Source organism: Mirounga leonina, unplaced genomic scaffold (genome assembly GCF_011800145.1).
Source record: "Mirounga leonina isolate KUSES-001 unplaced genomic scaffold, KU_Mleo_1.0 Mir_125, whole genome shotgun sequence".
NCBI classification, from domain to species: domain Eukaryota; kingdom Metazoa; phylum Chordata; class Mammalia; order Carnivora; family Phocidae; genus Mirounga; species Mirounga leonina.
Genome location: NW_023270305.1, coordinates 8,102,966 through 8,125,998, shown reverse-complemented (window position 1 = coordinate 8,125,998; position 23,033 = coordinate 8,102,966). Strand labels below are relative to the sequence as shown.

Sequence of the window (23,033 nt, the reverse complement as noted above, 5' to 3'; positions counted from 1 at the left end):
AGCACATACCCTCCCCAGTGTCCATCACTCAGCCACCCCATCTCTCCCACCCCCCACCACTCCAGCAGCACTCAGTTTGTTTCCTGAGATTAAGAGTCTCTTATGGTTTGTCTCCCTCTCTCTATGTTTCATCTCGTTTCATTTTTCCTTCCCTTCTCCTATGATCCTCTGTCTTGTTTCTCAAATTTCTCATATCAGTGAGATCATATGATAATTGTCTTTCTCTGATTGACTTATTTCACTTAGCACAATACCTTCTAGTTGCATCCACATCATCGTAAATGGCAAGATTTTTTTTTGATGGCTGCATAATATTCCAGTGTGTGTGTGTGTGTGTGTGTGTATACACCACATCTTTTTTATCCATTCATCTGTTGATGGACATCTAGGCTCTTTCCATAGTTTGGCTATTGTGGACATTGCTGCTATAAACATCGGGGTGCATGTGCCCCTTTGGATCCCTACATTTGTATCTTTGGGGTAAATACCCAGTAGTGCAATTGCTGGGTCATAGGGTAGCTCTATTTTCAACTTTTTGAGGAACCTCCATACTGTTTTCCAGAGTGGCTGCACTAGTTTGCATTCCCACCAAGAGTGTAAGAGGGTTCCCCTTTCTTCGCATCCTCGCCAACATCTGTTCTTTCCTGACTTGTTAATTTTGCCATTCTGACTGGTGTGAGGTGGTATCTCATTGAAGTTTTGATTTGGATTTCCCTGATGCCGAGCGATATTGAGCACTTTTTCATGTGTCTGTTGGCCATTTGGATGTCTTCTTTGCAGAAATGTCTGTCAATGTCTTCTGCCCATTTCTTGATTGGATTATTTGTTCTTTGGGTGTTGAGTTTGATAAGTTCTTTATAGATTTTGGATACTAGCCCTTTATCTACCAGCCAGAAGTTTTAATGGAGAAAGTACCTTCTGCATTTAAAACTTCTTTTTGCCGTTGAAATGTAAAATGTATTTTTTAATTTTTAACGATTTTATTTATTTATTTGACAGAGAGACAATGAGAGAGGGAACACAAGCAGGGGCAGAGGGAGAGGGAGAAGCAGGCTTCCCGCGGAGCAGGGAGCCCGATGCGGGGCTCGATCCCAGGACCCTGGGATCGTGACCTCAGCCGAAGGCAGATGCTTAACGACTGAGCCACCCAGGCGCGCCCCCCCCCTTTATTTTTTTAAAGATTTTATTTATTTGACAGAGGAATGTAGAAGGTTTTAGAATGATTTCTTTTTCAAACCTTGGAAGCCACAGGAGCCCTTTTTTCAAAAACAAAATCTTATTTCCTACTCCAATATGGTAAATCTTCTGAAACCCATACTTCCCTAATATACATTAAAAAATATTCTCTCCCTCACCCTTCCAGCCTTTCTGGTAGGCCCCTCTTGAGAGTCATGCTGCAAAAGCAATGCCGCTCTGATTAAAAGGGGAAGGAAAGATTGGCTGAGTGGAGCCTTCTGCTTTGTCCCGTTGCCATGACCAGAGGCACGGAAGGGTTTGGAAACCACAGTTCTGTCCTGATTGTTATACCAACTGTTGATCTGTCAGCATTAAGGCTTGCACAGAGTTGCATAGTAATTTATATTGTTTTATTTTTATTTAAAAAGATTTTTTTTAAAGATTTTATTTATTTATTTATTTATTTATTTGAGATAGAGGGCATGAGCCGGGGGACAGAGGGAGAGGGAGAAACAGGCTCCCCACTGAGCAGGGAACCCGATGTGGGGCTCGATCCTAAGACCCTGAGCTCATGACCTGAGCCGAAGGCAGACACTTAACGACTGAGCCACCCAGGTGCCCCTGTACTGTTTATTTTTAGGCCGATTTAAACTAATACTCATTGTATCACTGCTTTCTGATCATCTCCCTTTCCCACTAACTAGTATCAGATAGGTGGCTATAGATGAAAAATATAGACTTTCAGTAACAACTGTTTCATATGGTGATCTTAAATTAATTTTTCATATATATGAAATTTAATTCAGTGAGTGCTTTATATTTTAGCTTTTCGTGTACCCTGCATATTAACCTAGACAACAACTGTAAATAACCCTTGTTATTTTTTCCTTGTGATATAAGCATTTATGTAGTATGGAACAGCTAGGTTTCTGACTTCTTTCTTAAATGCTACATGAAAAAATTAGATCACCTTCAGCCACTTTTGAAAGGGTTTTAATTAAATTAGGAGATACATATGTAATCAGTAATGTGATTCAGTATCAGAATTGGCAGTTAGTTATGACACCATCACTTTGGTTTTGGAAACAAATGTGTGAACATATAGACAGACCTGTATTTGTATTTAATTTTATTATGTAGATATGCTTTAATAATCAAAAGTAATTTCCATAGGGTCGTGAATCTGGCACCATTCAGAGATATAGTCTTCCTAATGTTGGTTTAATTCAAAAATATTCCCTTAATTGTCGAGCCTACCAGTTATCCTTGAATTGCAACTCTAGGTAAGTCTGAAAATTCTCATGTAGTTGTTGGGTTTAGAAGTTATCAATTGGGATTGTTGGATTTATGTAATAAATGCAATAAATACATTTGTATAAATACAAATGTGTATTTGTTTTAAACTTATAGTTCAGTGTGATTTTACTATACTATATTTATATTTAGATAGTTGTATTTATACTGTGTTTAGATGTTTTTCTCTAAGTGGGCAAAATATAGAAATTCTAATGTAATACTTTAAATTGTTTGCATGTCAGTTGCTTTAATTCCTTTGGATACTTTTTCCTCACAAGGAAGCAAAATGGAGAGTAGTCCATGTCTTCTCTATCAAATTTGTAAAAATTTGTTTAAAACCAGTTATTTCTTTAAAGCCATTTCTGCCTTCTTCCCAGATTTAGATGAACTGATTTTTGCAGAAGAACAGTAATAGGTAATTATATTTGTGATTGCTGATTATCATTTTACAATTTTGTTTCCCTTCTCCAATGTCATTATTTGTAGTCGTCTGGCTATCATAGACATCTCAGGAGTTCTAACTTTCTTTGACTTGGATGCTCGGGTAACAGACAGCACAGGACAGCAAGTCATTGGCGAGTTGTTAAAATTGGAGCGGAAAGATGTCTGGGATATGAAGTGGGCCAAAGATAATCCAGATTTGTTTGCAATGATGGAGAAGACAAGAATGTATGTTTTCAGAAACTTGGATCCTGAGGTAAACACAAGAAAGGAGCATAAGCAGTACATAAATAATGAGCCAGATAGCGAAACCTGGCTATTTCCCTTATGTTTCCTTAAGAGGTTTGTTGGTTGTTGGTTGCATGAATTTCTGAAAATAAATAGAAACATCTCTGTGGAATTGTAACATATTTGGTCTTAAGTGGGAATAATACCGATTCTTTAAATATTCTCTGCTTTCTCTGAAAGGCACTTGCTAAGCATTTATCTGTTCTTTTTAAAAGATGGAGCCATGGTCTCTAATATATAGTCTTTATTTTTTCCTTGTGAAAGTTAAGAAAAAAAGAAAATCAGTAGTAACATTTACCAAAATTGCTTAAAACAACCTAACTAAAGAAATGGGATTTTGAAATTGCTTTGTGCTTTTATTCTCTTTTGCCTCTCTGTCCACCTTAATCTGTGCTTCCTTGGTCTTATTTATATTCATACCAACTCTGTCAGCCACGAATCCTGGTCTTTCTCACTCTGATAATTTTATGAATATGCAAGTGTGGACTGACTAATCTACCCTCTCTGGAGTATCAGGAAGCTCCTTGCTCACTAATTTTAAAGTTGTATTTTGATTTTCTACTTGCAGCTCACATCAGCTGTTTTAAGCTTGGAATTTTCCTGTCACTTGGTCTGCTCTGCATCAACTGTTAGCATTTGTGTTTAGGAAATTCAAAATAATTTGAGTGGTAGCCTAATCAAAGCATCATTGAAATAAATCTTTTATACAATTTTTGAATAATTAATGGATTTTCGGTTTGGAATTTTCTGTATGCTTGCTGTACCCAACAAATGTAAATAATAGATAAGTTGATAATTTCTGTATGTCATTAATTGATGTGTGGATTTACAGTTTCCTTTTTGGAAAGAAATTGCATGCTTGGGCCCCTGGGGTGCCAAAGATCTTCTAGAGTAATTCATTTAGTGGTAAACTATTTGTCCTTTTAATATCCTAAATTATTTTCACATTTCCCCATTTTGGCTCTACTCAGGATCTTTGGGTTGGGAAATGACCTGATATAAATTGCTCTCAAAGACTTTGTTAAAGCTTTTAGGAGTCTTAAGGATCTTAGTAATTTTTAGTCCCTGAGTTAGGTTTAGAGGAAAGGCAATCAGGGCTGTTGCATTTAACTTGTAAGCAGGGGCTTCTCTCAAGGGTCCAAGGGAAATTTGATGCTTGCCACAAAACAAGTGTGAAAATTTGACAGGTAACCACAGGATAACTGTGAGGATAGGAGAGGAATACTTTTTGAATGTTGGGGTCCTTTTCCATCGTTGGCCCTGTGTGCACTAAGTCAGAAATCGTATGCCGGATGAGTGAGAGTGTTGTGCCTGCCTGGCTGTTCATAATGTGTGTGTAGCACACATGCTCAGTCTAGCACTGGGGGAAAAGACATCCTGGCCTGGTGCAAAGTGCTTCTTAAGCAATTTGAACAGAACAGTTTTGTTTTGTTTTTCATTTCTTTTGAGTTTGTTTTCTGGCTTAGCGAGTAGTTCAATTTCTGTTGGATTTAGAGCTAGATGAATTTCTTTCAACCTTACCACTGACTGGATTTCCTTATAAACCCTGCTGTTCTTTTCATTCATGAGGACACTGGCTGGCTGTGATCCCGGCTTGGTTAGTCTCTCTCCTGTTCGTTCCTGTAGCTGCTTATTGACTGGTCATGTAAGGACACACACTTCAAAACCGAATTTGCTGGGGCTGCTTTAGGGCATCGTATTCTTTTATTATTCAGGAGATAGGCTATCATTTGACAGTTAATACTGAATACATTTTTATCCACTTGAGTGTTGTCATGAATTCTAGATTCATACCTTTCTTTAAGTTGTAAAGTTTTCTTTAGATTATATGTGAAAAAAGGGTGCCATTTGAATGTGAAGTTGTAATTCACCGATAAAGCACACTTTCTTTGAGAATTTGGAAATGAGTATTTAATGTTGATATTCCCTGCTTGATCATTTTTATCTCCAGTGACCCTCTCAAGGTACTGATTCCGCTTTTCTAGTCTTTTTCTGGAATCTTCCCTCTCATTGATGCTATTTCATATTCATATTCCTTTCATATCTCATATTTTTGTCACCCACCCTCTCATTTTTATATGCTTCTTTACCAAACAAGGGGTTTCCAAACTTTTGTATCTATACCTTTGTATGTGTATAATTATTTATTAGAAATTATATACATGACCTACCATATTAATACATTGTGAATCATGTCCCTGAAACAGAAATTTTAAAAGAATGAGAAAAAAATAACAGGAGGTAAACTTTATTTTAAAATGTCATGGTGTTATGGTTCATGCTACCATTAGCTAGTGTCTCAAACATAATGCACACTTTATAGAGTGCATTATTATTAATATGCACTATATAGAGTGCATATTATTCCACTAAGTGGAATTATTAACTTAGTATAGGTCCCATGTTTCAAATAGTCTTCTTGATAATTTCCATTTTTTAACTGACTTTTTGTCAGACCTGATTAGACTGTCATTGTTTTCACTGTGTAATGTGTTTTCACTTTGTAAAAACCTTGGAATCTGTGCGAGGAGTAAGGGAAGTGACTGTTCTGCCTTGTCTTGTTTGCTTGTGCTTGCATTATGGGTATTCCAGTAATTCACAAATTCTTTGCAGGAGGATTTTGAAACTACATGTCCAATTTATGAGGGTTAGCTAAAAATTAGAAACTGTAATCCCTAAATCCACTTAGCTAGGTGTGTCCAAACTTCAGTATGTCACAATGTGCTAGAATTGAGGGGGTAAGTACTTCAGAGTACCTATGTTATATTGCACATGTTATGAGACCTTCTGACTTCTGTACTGAATGAGAGTACTTAATATAGAATAGATTAGTGAAGTTTTAAAAACTTTCTTGGTAAAAATAAACTTCTTGCGTACCGTGTAGTGGAGGGTGTCCTGCTTTTGTCATCCACTGGTCTAAGACTTCATATTCAGTTGAAATGTGGATGGATATCTAGTGAATTTTGGAAAATAAAGAGAATTAGTTGAGATCAAGCAGAAGTTGACTTTTTAAAATCTGAATTACACAAATACTTGCATATTTACTTACGTGCCAATAGGTTATTTTGGAAACTCTTAATTTTTGGTCTCTCCTCCTCCCTGTATTTTCTTACTTTCTCTTTATTTTTGGTATAACTTTTATCCACGCATCATCTTTTATGACTTTATTTTTTGGCTGCCTTGCTTTGTTTTTTATCTAGCCAAATATAAAACAGTTTTCTAGTGACAAACATTTTTGTACAAGTATATTTGGACACATGTAGTGTCAAAATAATTCAGGTGTACAAAATGCCTCTATAATTTAAAGAAATATATCCTTATATTCTTTCTTTTTGAATTAAATTTTGTTCTGATTCTCTCTGTGTGTTCATTGCTCATAAAGGCATATTATTTGCCTTTACATAGTACATTTTTTTTAAGAAATAAAGGGATTTTGTAAAAATTTTCTCATATAATCAACAATTTTTACTTTTTATTATTTATTTTTATTTTTTTATTTTTAAAGATTTTATTTATTTATTTGAGAGAGAGAGAATGAGAGAGAGAGAGAGCACATGAGAGGGGGGAGGGTCAGAGGGAGAAGCAGACTCCCCGCCGAGCAGGGAGCCGGATGCGGGACTCGATCTAGGGACTCCAGGATCATGACCCGAGCCGAAGGCAGTCGCTTAACCAACTGAGCCACCCAGGCGCCCAACAATTTTTACTTTTTAAAAGAAAATCATCACTTTAAGACTCATTAAACACATATAATGTGTATACAAGAACCTTTTTTTTTTTTTTAAACATTTTATTTATTTATTTGACAGAGAGACACAGTGAGAGAGGGAACACAAGAAGGGGGAGTGGGATAAGGGGAAGCAGACTTCCCGCGGGGCGGGGAGCCCGATGCGGGGCTCGATCCCAGGACCCTGGGATCATGACCTGAGCCGAAGGCAGACGCTTAAGGACTGAGCCACCCAGGCTCCCCCAGGAGCTTTATTCTTAAACTTTGACATACTAAAACTAAATTTGATTCAATTTTTACCTGTAATTTCCATCTTTTTAGTATCTTCCTATTATAATTTTTGTAGTTTCTATCGTATGAAGAACTAAGTTTCAGAGTTAAAAATTCAATATGTTATTTCCTTTGGATTTTGCTTACTTTCTGTTTCATGATATACATATACACACATATCTAAAAAAAATTACATTCTGGTATTATTTCCATTACCAGACATTAACTTATCCTTTCTACAGCGTTCTTGGAGGTAGTAAGTATATTGAGAGTTTATTTCTTTTTGTTTACATAATATTTATACCTAATTTTTTCTACTAGGGATTTAGGGCAGCTATTTTACATTGTAATATGCATTTACTACACTTTATTTCTATAAGCCTGCATAATACCAGGATGAGAGACAGACCTGTAACAGACTTGTATATTTACATATTGGCAAATTAAGTCTTCTTATATAGAAAATCTATCAGGAATGCTCTCTGGCTAATGTTACATAGGATGGACTTTTCAGTATGGTACAAGTTTTCTTTGATATATGTACTTACAAATATAGTGTTTGTCAGTTTTATTAAGAATTAAATTTAATATTGCATCACATGAATAAGAATTATCTAGTGGTATCAGACGCTTCCGGATTAAGAAAAATTGGACTGATATTAGATGCTATTCGGGAATTAATATTGATTACATAAGGCATAATAATAGTAATGTGGCCATATAAAGAGCATCTTTTTTTTTTTTTAAGAACATCTTTATCTTTTAGAGATATGTACTGAAATATTTAGGGGTGAAATTTCATGATGTCTGTAAATTTACTTGATTTACTTTAAAATATTTCAGCCAAAAAATTGACTGAAGCATATTTAGCAGAATGTTAATAATTATTTAGATGATGGACATATGGGTGTTAATGACATTCTTTCTACTTTTCTCTTGGTTTGGAAATGTTGATAATAAAATATAAAATCATATATTGAAGGAAGGAAAATTTTGTACAGTTTAACATAACATTTGTTTTTATCTTTAAAGGAGCCCATTCAGACTTCTGGATATATTTGTAACTTTGAGGATTTAGAAATTAAATCTGTTCTTTTGGATGAAATACTGAAGGTAATTCTTAAAAAGCAATTGTATTTCTGTTGCTGGCTTGGCTGGGATTTATTTTTTCACCAGGCAGTGCAGTGTCCCTGTTAGGAATGTGGATAGACCCTGCTCTGTCACTTGCACCACTTTTAGACAGGTTCCTTCACCTTTTTGAGCTTCATTATCCTTTCTTGTTTACGAGCCTCAATTTTTTGCCTCTATAAAATGGGGATAATAGTAGTACCTATCTTCCAGGATTGTTATTGTATAAGGTAATGTGTAAAAAGCACTCAGCACAGTGCTAAGATCAAGAGCTCAAAAAATGGTAGCTAGTTGTTGTTGTCATTTTTTATATTATCAACAGAGGAACTGAAGGAATATTTGACAATTTAGTGTTTTGTAGTTCTAGGATACTTGAGTAACTTTTTTTTTTGCAGGGGCACTATCCTATTTTTTTTTCAGGCTTTATAAAATAATCCATTTCTGATGCCAGATATCTTTTTGAACCTCTACTTTGGCCCTCATTGACCATATTTTAAGAATTTCTTTCTCTAAGGATATATTGAAAAGAGTTTTACCTTCATTTTATACAAAGCATTTACTTTTTCTGTGTACTTCATTCAGTTTTATGGAATTAGAATAGTAGATTTTTACATTTCTGAAGTTGCAGTTGGTAGCATGTTTTCATGTTTTAGTTTGATGTATAAATTGTAGCCCTTTTATTATGAACCTGTTTTTTTTTTTTTCCTTGAGAAATTTCTTGGAGGACTAGAGCAGAAAGAATGCAAAAGGAAAAGGAAGGAATTTACTAAATTTACATTTACTAAAGTACCTTTCATAGGAGGTGTTCATTTGTCATTTGTCATTATATGTTGTTTTTCATTTGTCATTACAACCATGCCTGGTAGGTACTACACAGACCTCATTTTTAGATGAAGAAGGCTCTTAGTGAAATGATTTACCAAAAGTTCATCTGTTCATTGACTCAGGAAATGTTTACTGGCAGTCAGTAAGACACAGTTCCTGGCCTCAAGTAGAGGAGTTGGGGAGATAGACAAGAAATTCAGCAACCAGACAAGGCGTGGGGGAGCTGTAGTTCAGTTGGCAGATGTATCCCTTCAAAGGTCTGCAGCAAAAGAGCATTGGGTCAGTTCTGAGACTGTGAGTAATGTGAGTAGCACAACCAGGTATTGTGCTAACTGTTTGATCTCATTGAATCCTCACAACTCGAGGAAGTAAGTTTGATTATTCTCTTCATTTGTTCAGATGAAAAATGTGAGGCTTGGAGAGAGATAAACTAGTTTGCCAGTGACACCCAGTTAGCAGTAGGCAGAGACGTGATTTGCCTCTAAGCCGTCTGGCTTCAAAACTGTTGTGTGTATGTAACTGGTAGCACTGGCAGAAATGAAGAAGGGGAATGGTCATGGGGTAGGTTGGCCCAGGTTATAAGAGGCCTTGTGTGCCTTCTGTGGAGTTTGGACTACATCCTGGAGTCCTTGGGGGCGTAAAGCAGGAGAGTGACATGATGGGGTTTCTATTTGGGGAAGATGGCCTTGGCTTCCTGGGTGGCGCTGGGAGGGGGTGTAGAGCAGGTTTTAGAAAGAGTTGTCACATAGCCAGTGAACAGTGGAATAGGATTTCAGCTTAGGGCGGCTTGAATCCAAACCTCATGCTCTTTCCATACTACTTTCTATCTTGTGCCAGGGATTTCCCAGAGAACTTTTTGGCTTCTGAACGCAGAAGCTGGTTTAGTTGCAGGGTGAGGAGGGACACATGCAGCTCAGTTCTGGGAGCCATTGCTGTTTTCTCTAATTTTCTCGTATGCTTCACTTTTTCTTTGCTTGGAATATGTAGGATATTGGTGAGTTCATTATAACTGTTTTCTTTGCCCATTAGCTAGCTCTTTCCTGCAAGGCTGGCCTTCAAAAAAAAAATTTTTTTTTTTTTTTTTTTGGAGGGGCCAGCTTGCAAAATTAAGAAAAGAAAGAGGTGATGAAAACTGGCCCTTTTCCTTTTATTTGCTTGTCTGCTGCCCAGCAGCACAGGGAGCAACAATTTCATTGCCCCTGACAAGGAAAGAGTAGATTAAGGAGTGAGGGGGTAGAGGACCCTGCACACGTGTTTTCTGCTCTGGTGGAATCCACAGCACTTCGGGCGAGAAGAGAATAGTAGCTCCTGGGAACATGACATTTAAGCTGAGGGAAAATAGGCTGCATAATTGTAAGAGACCCCTACTTCCACCACTGCCTTTTCCCCATGGGCAGCCTCATAGCCTCGGGAGGAACTTAACTGGTGGGTTGTGGGTGTTTTCCAGATGACTTGAAAGACCCACACATTGGAATAGCTTTTCTTCCCATTTTGGTTCACAAGGTGAGGCAGTTGTGTGTGTGTGTGTGTGCGCGCGCGCACGTCTGTTTTACTGTAAAAAAGAAACACGTACTCTAAGGGCAGCCATTTGACTTTCTTTTCGTGTTTACTTTTAGAATCCTGAACATCCAAACAAGGATTATATAATTAACTTTGAGATTCGGTCCTTGCGAGATAGTCGAGCATTGATTGAGAAGGTTGGCATTGAAGATGCATCTCAATTCATAGAGGACAATCCACACCCCCGACTTTGGTATTTAAAAATAAAAAATCTTCCTCAAATGACTGGTGTATGCTTTTTATTTTTTTATTTTTTAAAGATTTTATTTATTTATTTGACACAGAGAGACACAGCGAGAGGGGGAACATAAGCAGGGGGAGTGGGAGAGGGAGAAGCAGGCTTCCTGCCGAGCAGGGAGCCCGATGTGGGGCTCAATCCCAGGACCCTGGGATCGTGACCTGAGCCAAAGGCAGACACTTAACGACTGAGCCACCCAGGCGCCCCATGGTGTATGCTTTTTAAAGTTTCAGCTCTATTGTCCCCCACTCTCGTGGTAGCCATCATGGGGGGTAGATGTCCATTCTTGCTCTTCTTTTTAAAATACAGAAATCATTTCAGATGTGGAAGTACTCAAAATGAGCATAATATTAAGTGAAACATGTATAAATGTGTTTATCACTTCCCACCAGTTTGAGTAGGAACAATAGGTATAGTAATTGCATTCTGGTTCAGACTTGTTTATCAGTAATTGCAGTAAGCTTTTCTGTTTCTTTTGTAATACAGGCGCCTACTGGCTGAAGCAGCTCTTCAGAACCTGGATTTGCACACTGCAGAGCAAGCATTTGTACGCTGCAAAGATTACCAAGGCATTAAGTTTGTGAAGCGTCTGGGCCACCTGCAGAGTGAGTCGATGAAGCAGGCCGAAGTTGCTGCGTACTTCGGCAGGTTTGAAGAGGCCGAAAGAATGTATCTTGATATGGACAGAAGGTAAGTCGTGAAAGTACAGGCACCCTGAAGTACTTCAGCATTCGTGATCTTTTTGTACAATAGACTAAATGTCTCATGCCATTTCTTTAGAAAATAATTTCAGTTTGGATTACCAGCTGGATGTTCCACAGGTCCCTCGTTAATGTATGTTTTGTAATTTGGAGGCGGTTTTCTTTGCTGTTGTTACATATATTAATGGCTGGCCGTGGATTGCTTTCATTTGGTAGGGAAAAACCATAAGACTACAGAGACTGGGGGCTTTTATCCTTTATTACACAGCTCAATATTTGGGTTTTCTTTTTCTGTTTAGGCCTTTATTTAACTTTTTGTTGTCAAGGAGCATGAAATAAAAATGAACGGTATATAGGGATTGATTTTTATTCCTCTGTTCATTTTAGATTTATATAAAATGCTGTATGAACTTCATTTCAACTGTAAACATTGTGTCTCATTTTTATTAATATTGTACTTCCAGGAGATCCCTAATAACAGCCTAAGCCCTGAAAAGAAAGATAAACCAAATGTGTTTATATGTATGGTTTTTAAATAAGTCTGATCATGTCTACAAAATTGATGAAGTGATTATTATTTAAATCATTATTTTGCTAGGAAAATTGGAATTCTAGGGAAAAAAAGGCAGGAAATTACTTCCTTTTCCCTATTTCAGGTTTTCCCCATTGCCTCTTTCCTGGTTAAGTTTCTAAAATGTTCGGAGAGGTACGTTGTCTTTCAGTTCCCTGCTGTGTATTCTAGTTCCCTGGAATTGAACCTATCACGTGGTAGGCAGTTGTTAAATTATTTGTCACATGAATGAATACATGCTATCTTTTGTAGAGATCTTGCTATTGGCCTTCGGCTGAAATTGGGAGATTGGTTTAGAGTACTCCAGCTCCTGAAAACTGGATCTGGTGATGCAGATGACAGTCTCCTAGAACAAGCCCACAATGCCATCGGAGACTACTTTGCTGATCGACAAAAATGGTAGGTAACCTAAGTGGACCACCTTCTCCATTCATGCGGCACTTAATATGGTAGCTGCCTGAGTAACTCCCTATGACACAACGCTGGGGAAATTGAAGTCCATCCTCCTGGATCCTAAAATTCAAACAGCTTTAGATTCACACTGGGGAGCAAGAGATCCTTAGATAAGTGTTGTAAAACTTTGGAGTTTTCATACCCACAAAATGTGTGCCTAGCTTCAGACAGCTTTCTACTATTTAAGAACACAGTGTGCATTTCAAAGATATTATATGATCTACTTCTGAAAAAGGTAAAAAAAAATTTCATATTTACTCGTTTTATTGTAGGTTATTTTCAGAAATCATTGACTTTTATTCTGAAGTTTTCATTTTGATCAGTATGCTTATTTATTTATGTCAGTGTTTGGAAGTACAGCTGTGTATCAGATTACAACAATATTTCTTAAGAATATCCAAAGGATGTTGCAACTAAAATATGCTTCGCAGTTTTTAGATTTTTTTTCCCTCCAATTTATATGCTTCAAAGACATACTATAACTGAAGGTGGTAACTAGAGTAATACTAGTAATTCTAATGAAGGAACATTTTTGGTGAAAATGCTTATTTACCAGGAGGTTCACATTAGTTTTAAAAGTTTTTGCTTCTTTTTATATTCTATAGGTTGAATGCTGTACAATATTATGTACAAGGCCGGAACCAGGAACGTCTAGCTGAATGTTATTATATGTTGGAAGATTATGAGGGATTGGAGAATCTTGCCAATTCACTTCCAGAAAACCACAAGTTGCTTCCAGTAGGAATTACAAATTTTAGGTTTTAGAGTTGTTAGGTTATTTTATAAGGTTTTCATGTTACAGTCAGGAAATATTTCTGTGCCACAAAGAAAATTTAAAATGAATCTATAATCTTATAGTTTCTTAGATGTGAAGTGATACTTTTAATTGTTAAAACAATATGTCAGTATTACAGAATGCTTGAAAATGGAGGGAAAATTAATCATATTCCCACTACTTTAACATGTTCACAATCTACCGTAGTCTTATCAGTTTTATAAAATTGCTTTTAAAGTTAGCTGAACACATGAAATATTTCCAGCTAAAATGATATCTTATCAGAGATTTGCCTCAAAATGATCCAAGCTTGGTCTGGGGATTAGTGTGTATGTATGTATTTGAAATTTGCTATAACAAAAGTTAAAAAAGATAGCTTGACTTTTATTAGGTTATTTTAACAATAAAGTATTTAATGTTAAAAAAAGAGAAACAAAAAGAGTTTTCTGGAACTTTGTTTTGAACGTTCTTTTTAAGTGTATTAATTGTTGAATGATGTTAATGAATTTATATTTTATTTGTTTTATCTAAAATGTAAATAACTGAGTTGTAAAGTACCTGTAGAGTTAGCATCTCTCAACTGCATGGTCTGGACGTATATCAGTTGTGAGTTCTACCATAAAAATTTTGTCAATTAATAGATGAATGAATAGTAGAATTCTGAGAATTTGGTTTTCTCTTTTGAATCAGAGCAGTTATCCCTGTAATAATGATATTTTCAGTTACCTTTATTTTCAGTCCTGTGCTTTCTTGAGTAGGAGAGAAACTGAAATTACTTACAACCCTGGGTATTAGGACAGTGTATACTACATTAATGTCATCTGTTAGGTGTGTCTGGTGATGCAGAAAAGAGTGTTGCTATAGAATATCCAAAAAAGTATTATTACTGAGTAAATACTAAGTAATTATAGCTATAATAATAATTAAATAATTAAAATGATTAGAAAATTTTAGTAGTGCAAATTTTAAATCAAGTTTTTGGAGGAGTTTTTTAATAATATGGTAAAATGTACATAATATTTAAGTAGGAATTTCAGGGTGCAGAACTATACATAATATCACAATACATACAGCAACTCACACATCCATATAGATTCATAGGACAAAGATGTTAGGAAATTACATCACACCATTGAGATAGATTTCCTATGGGTAGTGAGATTATGAGTCACTTTACATTTTTGTGCTAGAAAACATTTTTTTTTTCCCACCATGAGAATGTGTTACTATTTTCTAACCAGAGAAATACAAATATTACTTTTAAAAAGATAGTTGGGTCCAAAATGTACTTTTATGATTTTCCCCAAATACTTTATTTTTTTATTTTTTTTTTAAAGATTTTATTTATTTATTTGAGAGAGAATGAGAGAGAGCACATGAGAGGGGGGAGGGTCAGAGGGAGAAGCAGACTCCCTGCCGAGCAGGGAGCCCGATGCGGGACTCGATCCAGGGACTCCAGGATCATGACCTGAGCCGAAGGCAGTCGCTTAACCAACTGAGCCACCCAGGCGCCCGTCCCCAAATACTTTAGAAATGAGGGTGGGGAGAGAAAAACTCTGGCCAAGTAGATACTCAGAAAGAAAAAGAAAATTGATTTTTCTGAAAATGGAAAGTAAGCCCGATGGGTGTGGTTGGGTTTTGTTGTGATCTCCCTCCTCACCACCACCCTGCAAGGGAGCTCTGTTTTGGATCTAGCTTCCTGCACTAACAAACGGCTGGCTTGTCTGGGGCATTTCTTTAGAGAGGTATGTGAGAGCTCTGTGAATGTGAGATTCCGCTGAAGCCTCTAACGATGACCATTGATTATACCATCGGTTGCCCTAAATGGTTTTTTCACACACTGCTATGGAGTTTGTTTCAGAACTTGACATTTCTGTAGAGTTGCTACTGTACTGGGAGGAGAAAAGAGTGCAGTATGTTCAGGACCTGGTTAAAAGTCAGATCTGCGGCGTGAGCCAGCGAAACTCTGGTTTTATAGAAAATGATGCCTTAGCATCCTTTCTGGTTTTTAGCCGCTGTCCCTGTGTATATTTCAACGAAAAATGACTGTAACCATTAGTAAATTTAATACTCATATGTCCCTGTGGAGTTTTGTAAATGAAAATATAAGTGATTTTCTTGGTGTGTGAAATCTGAGAGTAATGTTCTGTCCTTACAGGAAATAGCACAGATGTTTGTGAGGGTTGGAATGTGTGAACAAGCAGTGACTGCATTTTTGAAATGTAATCAGCCAAAGGCAGCAGTAGATACCTGTGTCCATCTCAACCAAGTAAGGACCTGAAAACTAAAGTCCCTAGTCATCCTTTTAGGCTGTTGCCGGTGTAGGGTTGAGGCGAATTTTGTGAAAGGAGCTAGATAATGTCTTACTTTGCCGAGGACCTAGAAAATGTTGGAGTTTGCACTTACCTCTTAAAGTGCTACCATTGAGGGTTACCCGCTCATAACTAACTCAATATGGGACAAACCCTGTGCTTCTAGTCTGGCAAGTTTTTGTCTGGAAGTAATTTCATAGTCTTCTGTATTTTATTAGGGTTTTGTTTCCAAAGAAGGACTAGGTAATGGTCATTGCAAGAGGAAGGAATTGGGTTACCTTATCAATATTTATTTTGGCAAATCTATTTTCCTGTCTCTTTATAGTAAACATATATTTGGTATTTTTAAGAGCTGGAATTTAACTAAAATTAAAGTACAGAATCGTGGAAATTGCTGAATATCAGTGTATTCCTTTAAGTACTGAAGTATTTTATAAAGCTCCATTTGCTTTTTAAAATAACTTTTAAATGTTAAATTTTCTTAACTGAAATTGCATATTTTGTTTTACTATAAGCAAATGTAGCTTTTTCCCATGCCTTGCTGGTGCAAAATTGAATTATAATATTGTGAGTATAAACTTTGAAGTTTTCCTTTTCCAATGGACTTCCTAAGCAAATCAAAGTCTTACATCATTTAATCATTTTGACACGTTTAACTTATAGAACTTATAATTGCTCTGATTTTAGTTAAATTTATTTTAAAAAACATATACAGTTTTTAGATTTTGATGTATCATTATTTATTACTATAAACTTAAATCTTTATTGTATGAAATTTATGACATCTATGACTATAAATGCTTGGGTAACTGAATGGTATATTTTTCCCCCTAGTGGAACAAAGCTGTTGAATTGGCTAAAAATCATAGTATGAAAGAAATTGGATCTCTGTTAGCGAGGTATGCATCTCATTTATTGGAAAAGAATAAAACTCTTGATGCCATAGAACTCTATCGGAAAGCAAATTACTTTTATGATGCTGCTAAACTGATGTTTAAGGTAATATAATAATCTTGGTGAGTATTTGATATGTTCTAGTTACCAATGTTTTCTTGCATATTAAAGAACACATTTTCCATTTTCTTTGAAAACAAATACTTATAGCAAAATGCCTCTGGTTTTATTACTATATTTTGTATAGTACTATACTATACACGTACTATAACTACGTGTTATCTTAGTATTATTACCTTTTACTAAAAAGGCTGTTTATTAGCGTTAGCATCTTATTGATATCTAAACAACTGAATATTAATACTGAAGTTAACAAAGAATTATAGAATTTTCAGGGACCATAAAGTACAAATTCCCTTACAAATTCAATCCTATTGATAATAGAATTTTGAGTCCTTTTCAATGTACACATTTTAAAGACATTACATTTTTTCATAATATGCATTTGGAGGGAAGATGACTAATATATGGTATTAATGTATGCAAAATTTACATCCTATTCTATTTTTTCCCATTTGACTTAACGGAAAAGGGAAAACTCCCCTCAGTCTTCTAAATAAATCTTTATTTCTGAAGGCTGTGCCATGTTAAAGTCCTGTTATTTCAGTATATTTGGAACATCATTTTAAAAATCTCCTTATGGAAAATGCTACCCCTTCCATGAAAAGTTTCTTCATTGTGACTTAAGAGCATTTGTTCTTTTTGGAGATTGTTAGGAGTTGTAACTCCATGGCTAAATGCTAAGGAAAGAATGGAGTCCTTATAAGCTAAAGAAAAGAAAATTTTTTAAAATTTTTATGTTAATCACCATACATTACATCATTAGTTTTTGATGTAGTGTTCCATGATTCATTGTTTGTGTATAACACCCAGTGCTCCATGCAGAACGTGCCCTCTTTAATACTCATCACCAGGCTAACCCATCCTCCCACCCCCCTCCCCTCTAGAACCCTCAGTTTGTTTCTCAGAGTCTATAGTCTCTCATGGTTCGTCTCCCTCTCCGATTTCCCCACCTTCATTCTTCCCTTCCTGCTATCTTCTTCTTCTTCTTCTTCTTTTTTAACATAGAATGTATTATTTGTTTCAGAGGTACAGGTCTATGATTCAACAGTCTTACACAATTCACAGCGCTCACCATAGCACATACCCTCCCCAATGTCCATCACCCAGCCACCCCATCCCTCTCACCCCACCCCCACTCCAGCAACCCTCAGTTTGTTTCCTGAGATTAAGAATTCCTCATATCAGTGAGGTCATATGATACATGTAAGAAAATGGGTTTTAAAATATTTATTATAAATGGGTGGTATTTATGTTCCATCCTACTGGTTTTCTCTTTTTATTAAAGATCAAATTTCAGAAATGATTATACAAATATAATTTGATTAAGGAATGTCTTCCCATATTCTTTAAATGTTTAAAGATTGCAGATGAAGAGGCAAAGAAAAGAACCAAACCTTTACGTGTCAAGAAGTTGTATGTCCTATCAGCTTTACTCATAGAGCAATACCATGAACAAATGAAAAATGCTCAAAGAGGAAAAGTTAAAGGAAAGAACTCAGAGGTAAGGTAGAACATTACAGAACATGAAATCAACTCATGTATTTAAGAAAAAAAAAAAAACTATCAAACTTCTCTTTATGGACAGCCCATAAATAAGAGAAAAAGGACTGATTTGGAATTAATACTCAAATTTAGAAATTTCTACTTAGGAATATTGAAAATTTTTTCTGCAAGACTAATCTGTAGCCTTTGCTTTCTAACTAGTGAGTTTTAGAAACTTTCCTAGAATGTATATATTATTTTATGTGTAAATGAATCTCTTATTAACTTAAAGTTTATACTCAGTTCTATTTTAAAATTTGACCACACCATGGGTCACTGTGTATTGTGTGTCAGATCACCACGAGGTACACTTTTACTATCTTATAAGATTTTATTATTTATTTATTTATTTGAGACAGAGAGAATGAGAGACAGAGAGCACAAGAGGGAGGAGGGTCAGAGGGAGAAGCAGACTCCCTGCCAAGCAGGGGGAGCCCGATGCGGGACTCGATCCCGGGACTCCAGGATCATGACCTGAGCCGAAGGCAGTCGCTTAACCAACTGAGCCACCCAGGCGCCCCACTTTTACTATCTTATAATTTTATTTGTCAGTTATACCTCAGTAAAACTGAAAGAAACTTCTTATTATACTGGCTTAAAAAATACAAATTCTAATGGAGAAATTAAATCTGTAATGACAGTTTTGTCATGATAAAATTGGCTTACTTGGATATTTTAATGTATAACCATTCAGAAACTATCTTTATTGGAATGACTGTCATGGTTGTGCTGACAGAAAACGTGGGTCTGCTTGACTCATAGGCCACTTCAGCTTTGGCTGGTTTGCTGGAAGAGGAAGTTCTGTCTACAACTAGTCGCTTCACAGATAATGCTTGGAGAGGGGCCGAGGCTTACCACTTCTTTATACTTGCACAAAGGCAGCTCTATGAGGGTTATGTTGACACTGCACTGAAGACAGGTGGGTATATGACCTAATGTATAGAATGTGTCTAAAACGGTCAATTGAATATGAAGGGCCAGCTCCCTCAGTTTGCCCATATATTAATTTCAATAACATTTTAATCTATGGGTTTATTTTCATGTTTGAGATTTGCCATCTGTGATTTGTTTTGTGCATTCCCCATTTTGAAGCACTTTTAATTTTTTTAATACATAGAAAGTAATAAGTATGGTTCACATTAAAATCAGAAGTTTGAGATAAGCAAAAAGACCATCTATAGCATTCACTATTTTATTCATTCAAAGTTAAACACTTAATAACCCAGTCCATATGCTTTTGAATTTATATATATATATATATATATATATAAATTTTTTTTTTATATCAGGAGTATAACAGGCCATACTTTTATGTCCTTTTTGAGAAACATTGCTAGGTTGTAAGATATTTCCATATTAATAGCTTTCCATAGCATTTGTTTTTTATTAAAATGACATGGATGTAAAAAAAAATGACATATAACAATTTAAGTCAAAACAGAAAAAAAAATACAAAGGAAAAGGTAAAATAATCTAATAACTTGTAAAATAATCTTGTAACTCAGAAGTAATGATTGCTAATGTTTAGGTGAACTTCCTTTTAGACATTTCTCCATGCCTATAGAATTGTAGATAGTTGTCCTTAAAATAATATCATACATGTTGTTCAGGAGCTTGCTTTATACCCTGTGGTGAATATTGCAGTCATGTTTCCACATTGACGAACATACATCTGTGTTATCATTTGTATTAGCAAGGGGACTGTAAAGTTTTTTTCTAATTGGTTATTAGTTATACACAAGAACCATTTTTGTTTTTGTATGTTTATAACTGACCTTCATTTAATTTAACTGATTACTATGTGGTATAAATTATGCAATTATGTTTAAAATGGTTGTATTTTATATAACTTATACACAATTTCTAGACTTATAAGGCAAATTAGAGCTTTAACTTGAGAGTTTTCACCTACTGGGTGAAGAAATCCATATACAATCTATTAATTCTTCAGTACATTTTAAAGAAAGATTATATATCTCTAGTATAGAAAAGGTGAAAATAAGATAAGAATGTCAAAATGGCAGCTGTCAAAATAAATTTTCTGAACTGACAACTTAGAGGCTCATCGTGACTTCTTTTTTCTCAAAGTTCTGTTGTTTCGGTAAGACAAACAAAAAAACAATCTGTTCAAAGAAACGCAAAGAAAAAAACATGATTTCATGCTGCTTTGCTTTTTTTACCGAGAGGAACAATGATGTTATCTTGAAAATTATGACTAACAGTATAATACTAGTTTACTTTTCTGGAAGGCCACAGAAATTTCTAATGTATTTATATGAAAAAAAGATATGTTTCGACAACAATTTTTATTTTTTTGTCTGTGTGTGTACTTCTCACCGGCACAGTATGCGCATCATTTGGTGGTGGTGATTTCTGTAGCACCTGAGCTGTTGGCTAGCGTTACAGAACTGTGAGCTCGGATAACTTACTTCCTTCTACCAGGCTTCGAGCACCCGCCATTGTTTTTTTTTTTTTAAGTTTATAAAAGTTCATGTAGGTTAAACTAAAGCTGCTTAACATAGATTCTTCTCCATGCATGATCATGATATTATGATTACTTTTCAAAATCTAAATTGTCCTCTTTTTCCCAGCTCTTCACCTGAGAGACTATGAAGACATTATCCCTGCCGTTGAGATCTACTCTCTGTTAGCTCTCTGTGCATGTGCGAGTAGAGCTTTTGGTACTTGTTCAAAAGCTTTTATTAAACTTGAATCTTTAGAGACCCTCAGTGCAGAGCAAAAACAGCAATATGAAGATCTTGCTTTAGAAATCTTCACGAAACATACTCCAAAAGATAACAGAAAATCTGAATTGGACAGCCTTCTTGAAGGGTAGGCTGATTGTGATTAATGTTGATTAGAAGCTGGGATTTCTGTAAGTGTAATAGCGTGATGTAATAATTTAAGCACGAAATTTTGAAGTAATTTACCTTAAGATTATACCCTATTTTATTTAGTCTTGTAAGTGTTATTAATGCTTTATTTTCTCATTGTAAGAGAAGTTTTTAATTGAAACTTGCCTGGAGATGTTTTTCATCCCTTAATTTTTTAAGTGTAATAAATGGTTTAAGTAATTAAACCATTTTAAACTGTAATTCATTGTTTTTCTTCTTGTTTTTACAGAGGGGAAGGGAAGCTGCCAACGTGTGTAGCCACGGGAAGCCCGATCACTGAATATCAATTCTGGATGTGCGGCGTGTGTAAGCACTGTGTCCTGGCGCAGGAAATAAGTAACTACAACTTCTGTCCCCTGTGCCATAGTTCAGTGGGGTAAAGAAATGGCAAATCGTGTAGAACTGCAAAATATATGTAGCAAATACACATAGCTATGACCGTATATATAATAAGATTAGAAGATTTCATATTTTATGTGAAAATCGGCATTATTTCATAGTTGTATTGTTACACAAAATTATATGTATACATAATACATATCTGTATATATAATACAGATGTTACATATACATAATTTATAGATATAATTTTGTGCAAACATACTACTATGAAATAATGATGCTGATTTTCATATAAAACGTATGGAAATCAACCTTATTTCCTGTCTGTCTTTCTGTCTCTCTATCTGTTATGATTACATGATACTATGAAAATATTCCAAATAAGAAATTTTTCTCACAGTTTCAAGGTTACTAATTCATCAAAAACCTTGGCAGGGGTGGGTGGGGAAGCACGGGAGTGGGGCAAAGTTCAATTTAGGGAATTGACATAACCTGTATTAGAAAAAGGTTAAATAATTGTAATATTAAAATGAGCTCTACTGTTAGCTGTATTTCATTAAATAAGTATCAAATGTCTTCTGTATTTTATTTTCAGAAGTGAGAAGGCACTTTAAGATATTTTTATAATTTGAATTGTTTCTAATAGCCTTATTTTTTATATAGCTTTTCCTTTTTTATCTACCCTTTTAGCCTCATCTGAGAGATGGCATTTAGCATTACTCTTTATATTGTGCAGAAAACTCGGCCCTATTTATGATAAAATCTATACAACAACATCCATTTTGTAGTTACAGTTCTAGTTGAAACATTGTTTCTAAGCAGGGCCCTTCATTTAAACAACTCTAGGGTGTGGGGAATGATTCTTTCTCAATAATGTGTCTGTTTTGACTTATCATTAATTAAAAAGGAAAAAATTGTAACCAGCAATGGGTAATTTCTTACCTGTTTTATGTAGCTAATAGTGTTCTTCGTGTAGTTCTCATAAACTGTGTCCTTTCATTTTGCGGCTACAGGCTAGACTCTAGCACTGTGTCATCACCATTATTTACTCAAGATTGGTTGATGTTTAGTAGCGGCAATAAGTAAAGAGAAATATGCCACATTGCTATTGCCGATGCGATACGTAGGTTGGTCAACCACTCTCAAAGTGCTATGTTTTGAGTGCTTTAGAGACAAATTAAGCCTGTTGCAGATCGAGAATAGTGAGCTCTGAGAAGAGGTTTAGAGCCTAGATGAGCTTACAGTAGTGGGCTCATATGCCTAAATAAAATAAGAGGACCCGAAGTCTTGGAAGTCTCTGTCTGTGTTCAAGGGCCTTGTGGGAAGTTACCGTGATGCAGTGTTAGCCTCCAGATATCCTACCAAGCAAGCCATTCCAGAAGTCACGGAGCAGAAAGTGGTACAGACCAGTGAGGATGCTTTAATTCACAGGGTTTATTGAATCAATTTGAAATACACAGGAACAACGAGAAAGTGTTTG

The 23,033-nt window shown here is 35.6% G+C and overlaps 1 protein-coding gene across 1 annotated transcript in view; it reads left to right on the top strand.

The window, feature by feature from the left end:
• Window positions 1-22,476, top strand: part of WDR35 (WD repeat domain 35) — a 59,475-nt gene extending 36,999 nt beyond the window's left edge. The window contains exons 15-27 of the mRNA XM_035000645.1: window positions 2,350-2,459; window positions 2,959-3,169; window positions 8,228-8,308; window positions 10,765-10,901; window positions 11,433-11,636; window positions 12,471-12,617; window positions 13,277-13,409; window positions 15,605-15,715; window positions 16,593-16,757; window positions 18,136-18,276; window positions 19,080-19,236; window positions 20,909-21,149; window positions 21,441-22,476. Coding sequence (XP_034856536.1) covers window positions 2,350-2,459; window positions 2,959-3,169; window positions 8,228-8,308; window positions 10,765-10,901; window positions 11,433-11,636; window positions 12,471-12,617; window positions 13,277-13,409; window positions 15,605-15,715; window positions 16,593-16,757; window positions 18,136-18,276; window positions 19,080-19,236; window positions 20,909-21,149; window positions 21,441-21,591 — 1,989 coding nt within the window. The 3' untranslated portion in view covers window positions 21,592-22,476. The remainder of the gene's footprint in view (window positions 1-2,349; window positions 2,460-2,958; window positions 3,170-8,227; window positions 8,309-10,764; window positions 10,902-11,432; window positions 11,637-12,470; window positions 12,618-13,276; window positions 13,410-15,604; window positions 15,716-16,592; window positions 16,758-18,135; window positions 18,277-19,079; window positions 19,237-20,908; window positions 21,150-21,440) is intronic.
• Window positions 22,477-23,033: the final 557 nt, after the last annotated feature.